At 32.9% G+C, this 10,629-nt stretch overlaps 1 protein-coding gene across 1 annotated transcript; it reads left to right on the forward strand.

The window, feature by feature from the left end:
• Positions 1 to 45: 45 nt before the first annotated feature.
• On the forward strand, positions 46 to 2,035 carry LOC115245310 (polypeptide N-acetylgalactosaminyltransferase 3-like; the record flags this gene model as incomplete). Its single annotated transcript, XM_029823572.1, has 6 exons — positions 46 to 224; positions 309 to 408; positions 541 to 950; positions 1,062 to 1,204; positions 1,290 to 1,556; positions 1,643 to 2,035. Coding segments are annotated over 6 exons (1,228 nt in total), but the record flags the coding sequence as incomplete, so codon positions are not given.
• Positions 2,036 to 10,629: the final 8,594 nt, after the last annotated feature.

A 10,629-nucleotide genomic window follows, 5' to 3' on the forward strand; every position in this document is an offset into this window, starting at 1 on the left:
TTTATGTGAGTTTATATATTTTTATTACATTATTATTTTATATTATCTATTACTAGAATTTTTGAAAAGTCCCTTGGATGGTTACATAAAAACTCTAAGTGTTCCTACAAGAGTTTTGCGATCCAAAGAACGGATAGGATTAATAAAAGCGAGGCTTTTGGGAGCAAATGATGCTAAAGGCGAAGTTCTCACTTTTCTCGATGCTCACTGTGAATGTACGGTTGGTAGGTAAGCTTCATTATATTACGCTAATACCAAAAACAAAACTTTCGCTATACTACATATAGTATTGGATGCAATATTTGCAGGATGGTTGGAACCATTGCTTGAAGCAGTTGGTAAAAACGCGACAAGAGTCGTCTCTCCAGTAATTGACATAATAAACGATGATACTTTTAGTTATACAAGGTAAAATTATATGTATTTATTTGCACTTATTAATAAACTGCAATATTTTGATTGTAATTTTGTCAAGACTTTGTTTTTTTTATTTATTTATTTTTCAATAAATATAGTCTAAGAATTTTAATAATTTCGTAGATCGTTTGAGCTCCATTGGGGTGCATTTAACTGGGATTTACATTTTCGTTGGCTAACATTAAATGGCCGTCTGCTGAAGGAACGGCGCGACAACATAGTCGAACCATTTCGAACGCCCGCCATGGCAGGCGGGTTATTTTCTATCAACAAGGATTATTTCTTTAAATTGGGCAGTTACGATGATGAGATGCGAATCTGGGGTGGCGAGAATTTGGAACTGTCATTTCGAATATGGCAATGCGGAGGCAGTATTGAAATTGCTCCTTGCTCCCACGTCGGGCATCTCTTCCGAAAATCTTCTCCTTATACTTTCCCGGGCGGCGTCGGTGATATCTTATACGGCAACCTTGCCAGAGTCGCTATAGTGTGGATGGATCAATGGGCGGAGTTTTATTTCAAGTTCAATCCTGGTAAATGAAATTATATATTCTTATAATTCCATTACAAGCACAAATTTATTTTATAGACGCATAGAAATAGCTCTCTGATTTTATGGATTCTTATACCTCCTATTTTATTAGAGGCAGCTAGATTGAGATACAAGCAGCAGGTTCGTTCGAGATTAGCTTTACGTGAGAAACTACAGTGTAAAAGTTTTGAATGGTACTTGGAGAATGTGTGGCCCGAACACTTTTTTCCTACGGACGATCGATTCTTCGGCAGGGTAATGCTCATTTTTAAATCTAGCATTCTCTTTCTTTATATCAGAAAGTATGATCAGTCAGTCATCATAATCATATTCATGTCAGATAGTGCACGCCGCAACAAAGAGATGCATCATGCGACCGACCGCGAAAAGTTCGTACGCGCAACCTTCAGGGAATGCGGTTCTACACTCCTGCATACCGCGACCGATGTTCAGCCAGATGTTTGTGATGACCAAAAACGGAGTGATAATGACGGACGAAAGTGTATGTTTGGATGCACCAGAACGAGATACGCAGCAGAGGATGCCGAAAGTGAAAATAATGGCGTGTAGCGGTCGCGAAAGACAAAAATGGCAATACGATGAACAAGTAGGATATCTCTGGTGAAATATCGGCTATAATAATATGTACTCTTAATACAGATTTTGCATTGTCAATGTGACGATTATTTTTAGATGAGAGTATTTTTGCACATGCCTTCCGAAATGTGTCTTCAGGCAATGGACGATGATACGCTTGTAGTAGCGGTTTGTACTAAAAATCTTAATCAACAATGGATCTTGGAACCAGTTCTTTGGAAATAATTGTAGTGTTACTACGTTATTAAGGAAGAAGATATAAGAGAAGATAGTGCATTAATGAGCTATCAGTCTGTCAATGATTAATGGACACTTTTTTTGTGACACCCAGATTTACATACACAATTCCACACGACAGTTTATGTATGGCTGTCATTTTAATGAAAAATTAATATTTTTATACTTTTATATTTTTTAACACATTTACAGATATCTCCACGACAATGTTTGAATTGTGCAATAAAAATAAAATGCTATTTATCACTTGTATATTCTTCTTTTCTATATTTTTCAAGTTTGGTCGTTATATTATTACAATTTCTATTTTTTTATATTTTATTTGCGCTATTATACATATATCTCATTCTATTTTATATTGTTTCCATCATTTCAAGAATAAGAATGCGTCGATGCCATAATTATCGTGCATTTATATGTGTGAGTACTATTTTACTACATGACTTCATATTAATTTTATCTTTTGATAAGGAATATCAAATATATATAAGGGACTAGAGATGATTAGTTTGAAAGATTGTTTCCATAATAAGAATGCGTCGATGCCATAATTATCGTGCATTTATATGTGTGAGTACTATTTTACTACATGACTTCATATTAATTTTATTAATTTTAAAGGAATATCAAATATATATAAGGGACTAGAGATGATTAGTTTGAAAGAGTGCGTCTCTCCGAGCGGCCATTTAGACAATCTTTCAGACGATGTTATTCTAAAATCGAATTTTAATTCGATATTGCTGACATATACGTCACGCTCGTTAATTAATGCGAATCATTAACGTCCGTAATTAAAGTTTATGCGGCAGTCTTGAAGAAATTGAAAAATATATAGTAAAACGTATACATATAGATAATTAAAAAGAGATTAATAAAACGTATGTCTAATGATTTTTGAAATTTCTGTCTAAGATAGTTGCATTAAAGTTTATATTAATCACTTTTTTTTTACATTTATAAGCTGATAACGCCTTCGCTATAAAAAATATTATTCTTGAACTAATCTACTATCTGTATTTTTATCAAAAAAAAAAAAACTATCGAAGCATGCATAGCTCGGATTTGGAAAAAGAACAGCCCTGACCCGATTTCTTCACTCTATTCCCTACGTCTCTCCTTTCTTTAAAATGTGCCGATCGTTCCGTAAAGTCAGGGCCCCGGATTTGTCTCGAGTCAGTCCTGATCGCGCGACGAGCTCCGAGAAGACGATTGTGTCACGTTCTTCGATTCCGAGGACGGCACTCTGAGTCAGCCGACCGAAAAACTTTAACATCGTGTATCCAAGGTTGTTTCTGAAATTTGGAAACGCTCCGGAGGTCACAATCGCCCGGCACGATCGCGCTTTTATCTCCGTCACGTCGGAGGATTCTCGCGAGCGAGTCTCGCGCTTGACTTTATCGCTCGGAAAACGCACGAAAGAGACACATAACCGCCGAACATTATCGCGCGCAATCTAATGCCGCATCCGATATGTCATCGCTCGTTACGACGTCGCGATAAAAATTCACTCTCCCGCAAATTTCGCGCGCGTGTCTGCGCAAACGAAACCTTTCTCTGCCGTTGCGTTCCTATACTGCGCGTCTCCGTCGAGACGCTTTTATGTGCTCTTACTCGACTATTTACACTGCAGAGATTCGCGAATTTATTATCATTTGCTAATAGCGAATTCGATTGGATCCCATACAGCACACAAAGATTGCATACATATTGTAGCAATCTTTCACCGCAATATTGCAACTTTGCAAATTCACTGCAAAATGTTGCTGTATCATTGCTGTGGAATTGCAGCAATGATAAAATGTCCGCTTTTAGGAATATTGCATCAAAATATTGTAGCAATATTGCAATGTAATGAATTTGCAATGATGTATATATATTTATTTTTGGGTATATAAATGTGTAATTATTGACGATACATTGTAATTAAATGTCTTTATTTGTACTTATGTTAACGTTATAAATAACATAACATTGCACATAACATATTATTGCACTTAACATGTTCACGAAATAAAAATATATTTTTTTTTATATTAGAGATATATATAAAAATGGTTCAGCTTTACGCGGCGCTTTTATTACCATTAATAATTTATTGAATTTTGTCCATTATTGTTTTCCTTTGTTAAATGTCTGTAAAAATAAAATAGGAGTTAAAATTCATATTTGCATAAAAATATACATACTGCAAATATACATAAATATTTTTATCAAATATTTTAAAGTTCATATCTACAGCAAAATAGAAAATTAGAGAAAGCAAAAAATATCCACATAAAAAATATACGAACATATATCATAGATAAATATAATTTTTACTTTTGCGATCTCAATAATTTTAAGGTTATTAACCTAGGTTATTAACCTTAGGACATGCTATTCTATTATGATTAATTAATACATAATATATATAGGTTGCTATAATAAAACATAATATTATCAAAAAGTTCTTACCTTTTCTCGTACGCAACAATAAAAAATGTTAATCACGAAATACACGACAATCACAGATATGTGCAGCAAGACCGGCGCCTACTACACACGCACACAATTGCGAACGCGTACATGTGCTGCGCAAAGCATACAGTGCAGCAATATAAGCCAATTTAAGAAAAATGTTTTAATAAAATGAACCATTTAGTATTGTTTATCGTTAACATCTTTCATGTAGAAATATTGCAAAAAATTATTTTATTATAATATTTTATTATTAAAATTATATAAAAATTGAATTTTGCAATATTTCCGAAATATTAATGTCATGTTGCTACAAGTGTGCTGGTACTTTGTGGCTCTATATTTCTGCAATGTCTTTGTAATGTTGCATTGCAATTTGCAACATTGCAATGTTGCTGCAATATAATTGCAATGATCTGTGCTGTATGGGTACTGTTTTAATATCTCATTATTGTGTTTGTAGTATTAAACATATATTTGTAAGCTTGCGAGATTTTGCTTTTTCTACATAGTGACCCAGACAGCACAAAATGTCCTCAGGTTCATCCTGAATATGTCCAGGATGGTTCAGGATATTTGTAGGATGTTTTAAGATATTATTATAAATATATTTTATGAAAATTTAATATGCATACATGATTACTTTCGGTTATGTAGGCTATTTAATATAATTTAGAAATTTTAAGTATTGTAATAAGTATTAATGTCCTATAAATGTCCCCTGGATAACCCCTGGATGTCTGTAGGATATCTGCCCTGTCTATTATATTGGATGTCCTTTGGATTTCCAGAGGATATATACATGTGCAATTAATTGTTAACATTAATTTCGTTTAATATTAATAATTGAATTTGATGCGCACATTTTCATATATTCAAAATTATTATTTATTTAATATTTCATGAGAAATGTTACTATGCGCAACATTCCAAAAACTTTACAAAAAATAGTATTCAACCGCTAGTTCGTTTGTTTACCGCTATGCGACGCGCGAACTCGTATTTGAGATTTGGTCATGAGAATTATATAAAGCTTGCAAAGAGCAACTAACAGGAAATTAAAAATATAATTATTTTTTATCAGTTCAATTTCTGATGCAATCTTAACATAGGGAATTCAGATATTGGATTGTTTTGAAATTATTACACGACTCAAACCCGGAAGCCAAACCTAAAATATTCATGTACAGCACGAAAACGTCAAATTTTAAAGAACGTGAACTATTTTTAGTATTAGATTTTTAGTATTGGCAGTAAATAATAGAACGCAATCTTAATTTATATTTAAATTTTAGAATTTGTTCCTTTTAACGTATGAAAAATATCCCTAACATATCCTATAGAAATCCTTAAGATGTTCCACAGGATCTCCCTGGATTCTCCAGAGGCTAGTGTACGGCTATCATTTACTCTTCCTCAGGACATCCAGAGGAGATCCGAGGATTAAAATAGGATATCCTCAGGATATCCTACATGTATGTCCTGGATGCCCTTTGGACGCCCTAAGGACATCCTTGTGCTGTCTGGGTATGCTCAGAATCTGTCTGCGTAAGTTTGGTTATCTAAAGAAGATGCGATCTTGCAATATTTATTCAATATTTGCAATATTTACTCTCTGTTGTTTTAATATAAAAAATAACTTATTCATAAATCACCTTCTTTTAATGTAATTGAAATGCTTATTTAATTATTAATTGAGGGTTCTGGGTTCATCGCAACTGTCATTGTTTGATAACGTCAGAAACAAAAAATTGCATGCTAAAACTTCTTGCCGTATACATTGAAATAAAAAGATGTATCCATAAAACGATACTTGTGATCGGCTCAGTAAATTTATAAAATGCTCCAAACACTTTCATTTTCTATAAGAATCAATAAATAGTCGTAAAATTAGTATAACATGCAACTTATGTTTTAATTATTTTTTTTCATGATTTATGATAATGTTACATTAATTTTACGGCTATTTATTGATTATCACAGTAAAAAAAGTTTTCGGAGCATTTCACAAATTTGTTGAATCGATCGCAATATCGTTTTATAGATATGTACTTTTTTCAATGTATACTGCACGAATTTTTGGATGCGATTTCTCGCTTCTGACGTCATTAAACAAAGACGGTTACAATGAATATCTTGAAACTTTAAAGAGACACTGAACTCCGATATAACTGCTTTCGAAGTTTACTCTTTTTATTGGTTGCTTAGAATGGCAATGCTTTTACAGTATGGAAGTACAAACGCTAATGAATGGAAGACTACTTAATGTTATATGAAACTCTTTTGTTGAGTTTTATATAACATTGGGCAGTCTTCCATTCATTAGCGTTTGTACTTCCATACTGTAAAAGCATTGCCATTCTATGCAACCAATAAAAAGAGTAAACTTCGAAAGCAGTTATATCGGAGTTCAGTGTCTCTTTAAAGTTTCAAGATATTCATTGTAACCGTCTTTGTTTAATGACGTCAGAAGCGAGAAATCGCATCCAAAAATTCGTGCAGTAATTAGCATTAATTTTTGTGATATTTAATATCCGTTTTTTTTTCTCTTTTTAGCATATCTTAATAATAATAAAACTGTGCAAGACAACATTACAACATTTCTTCATAATGAGGATGCGTCTTACGTACCATCAAACACTTCATCTGATGAAAGTTTTGTTCAACCTGTGATGGATCAGGCAACAAATTCTTTTGCTAGAGAAACTAACAGTTCAGTAAATACTTCTAGTGGATTAGACATATCAATGTCACTAAACACATCTGGTAAATGTGCTCGGGATGACGCTGAAATGTTTGTTACATCAGTTGGTGCAGGAAACAAGAAGCATTTCTGTATGTACTGTAACACGTTTCAGAGCAAAATAGCTCGTCATCTTGAAAGAGTACATGCGAATGAATTAGAAGTACAAAAATTTAAACATATGCCAAAAAGGAATGCAGAACGAAAAAAGATTCTAGAAACGATACGTAGACGTGGAGATTTCTATTTTAATATCGATTGTGCACGAAATGATGGTGAACTACTAGTAGAAAGACGTTCAAAAAAAGAACACAACAGGATACCTTCTGATTATGTCGTATGTCCAAAATGTAAAGCTTTCATTCTGAAACTTACAAGCAGACATCACTATCAGAGATGCATTAAAGAGATAATTAAAACTAAAGATAACAGATCGATATCGGTTTTAGGAAGACAAATAATAGGACGTATACATAATGAGGCAAGCAATGCTCTAAAAGATTACGAGTTTTCCCACTTTTACGAAAAGACGATATGGTAAGAGGTTTACGTTATGATGAGTTAATAATCGCATTTAATAATCAACAGTACGAAAAATATAAAACATCTGAACACAATAATGGGATGATTAGACAAAAATGAGGAGGATGGTTCGCCTATTTCAAACATTGAAATGTAAAAATTCTGATATTACGAATTTTGCTTCTATTTATTTCCCCCGATACAGCAATATTTGCATTGAAACAATCAATACCCTAGCCGGTTTATCTTTATGTGGAAAATTTTATAAAACTCCTTCACTGGCTTCTGGACTTGGAGGTTTGATAAAAGAAATAGGTAAACTTTTGATCAATCGATGTATTAGAAAAGAAGACGAGGAAAGGAAATTACGTGCCGAAGATTTTTTGAAAGTATTTACCGAAGATTTTGCAACACGTATAACAAAAACAATATCGGAAACAATGAGTAGAAATATAAGACGTAAAAAGATTACGTTACCCTCTAAAGCAGATATTATTAAGCTGCATAATTTTCTAAAACAAGAACGTGAAACAGCTTATAATTCCTTGAAAGAAAAGTTCTCCTATGATGCATGGCTTTCACTTACAAAAGCAACATTGACTTCAATACAGGTGTTTAATCGTCGTAGAGCCGGAGAGATACAAAGGACGTTAATTGAGGATTATAAGGCTTATCAAGGAATTAATTATGAGACACACGATATGTATAAAGCGCTTTCAACACGTGCCAAAGAAATTGCTAAAAAATATGTACGATTTACCTTAAGAGGTAAACTTGGACGAACGGTACCAGTCTTACTAACAGAAGAATTAAGAGACTGCATTGAAATGATTTTAAAATATAGAAAGGCTGCAAAAGTTTCTTCGAAGAATCCATACCTATTTGGTCTTCCTTCGCTTAAAAAAGATAAACACAGATATCTTTTAGCGTGTGACTTATTACGGCAATATGCAATAGAAAGTGGCGCAGCAAATCCAGAGACTATTCGTGCAACTGAATTACGGAAGCATATAGCAACAATATGTGTTCATTATAATCTATCTGAAAATGAAATTTCAACGCTTGCAAATTTTATGGGCCATGCCGATAAAATTCATTTATCTCACTACAGACAACCTGTTATCGAAAAAGAAATCTTAGAAATATCTCAATATCTGGAAGCCGCACAAGGAGCTGATATGAATGAAAGTGATAGTGATGATTCTGATTCTGGACTTTCAGATATTGGAAATACAACGAAGACCACAGAAACTTACGATAATAAAATTAATAAGGAAATTGCATCCAGAAGAATCATTCGAGATTTTCAACAAGGTATTTTATTCTTTCATAAATAAAATTTGAATTTTTTAATCGTACTTTAATTAAGTCAAATAGTGATTAAGGAATGGGTAGATCTAATTTAGAACCTAAGATCATACAGATTTCTTTGATATAGAAGAGCAGATTCATAATCCGATTTTATATTTAAGGCCGTCTTAAGTTTATCTTCAGATGACACAATACTTAAAAACATTACCTCATACTATACTTGTACAATAGTTATCCCAGCACGCATAGACCCAAAAATGCATTATTTCTAGCATAAAGATCTCACTGTAAATAAAAGAAATTGATTAATAACTTGAAAATTATTAGGCTTATGTTACATGTACATACTCTTGTATTATAAACTATAAAAATATAACAAAAATACTCACCTGTAATTATAATGTGTGTTATTACATACATTCGAAGACTTGTCCCTCATTGTTAAAGTACGCTAACTTTTCATGTAAGCAAACAATGCTTATTCAATGTCAGTACGCAGAGAAAGCAAAGTTTCGGTAGCTTACAAATATATGTTTGATATTACAAACACGATAATGAGATATTAAAGCAGTAAAATACGCGAAGTTAAGATATCTGTCATATGTGCAGTAGGCAATGTAGAAAAACGCTCTGTTAAAATATTTTTATTATTTAATATAAATTTATTTATTGTATAACTTTTGATTATATATGTATGGTATGTTGCCCGTAAACAATTAATAATTGTATAGTACTTTTCTTAAATAAAATCTCACGATGCCGTGATATACGTGAAATTTTAAGTGCGGAAAAGTACAGTGCAATTATCAATAAAATTGTTTACCGACAGTATATCATACTTCTTCCTGTACGCGAATTGGCTCTGACATATACATATCATATGACCATCAAGTGGTAATTGAATTTTAAAACAGGTTGATTAAATAGGATTTAATCGGCATTAAAAAATAAGGTCCAAACGCGGGGGATCGCATCTGAACATGACTGGACGCGTATGGACGCGTGTGGACACGTTTAGACACGACCGCTCTTGCTCACGCATGACAACGGACCAGTATATCATATATAAAAATATACAAAATAAAAGAACGTTTTCTACATTGTCTACTGCACGCATGATAGAAATCTTAACTTTGCGTATGTCATTTTTGGCTGTAATATAATGACATATATCCGTGAGATACCAATGATAGATAAAGCATCGATATATAGACTTGGATTCTGCGTTATCCGTTGTTGCAAATGCGTATATCAAAGATAATGAGAGAGAAAGAATGTGAGTACGGTCATTTCTGTCTCTTTCATTGATTGGTGTTGAATAAAAAAAGAGATAGATATTGGCCGCACAACGCTCCATCCTTTTTTAAAAAGCGGATTTTTACGTGTGATATGCGCAGGCCAAGTCTATATGTCGATGTTTTATCTATTATTGGTATCTCACAAATATATGTCATATCTTACCGCAGCCAGTGACATACGCGAAGTTAGGAGATCTGTCATGCGTGCAGTAGGCAATGTAGAAAAACGCTCTATTTAAATATTTTTATTGTTTAATATGAATTTATTTATTGTATAACTTCTGGTTATATATGTATGGTACGTTGCCCGTAAACAATTAATAATTGTATAGTACTTTTCTTAAATAAAATCTCACGATGCCATGATCTGTACTTTTTCGAAATTAAAATTCCACATATATCACGGCATCGTAAGATTTTACAAGCAAAAGAGTACCGTACAATTATTAATTGTTTACAGACAATACATCATACATAAAACACAGATATACAACAAAAAAACCATATATAAA

Source organism: Formica exsecta, unplaced genomic scaffold (assembly GCF_003651465.1).
Source record: "Formica exsecta isolate Colony F162 unplaced genomic scaffold, ASM365146v1 scaffold937, whole genome shotgun sequence".
Lineage (NCBI taxonomy): Eukaryota > Metazoa > Arthropoda > Insecta > Hymenoptera > Formicidae > Formica > Formica exsecta.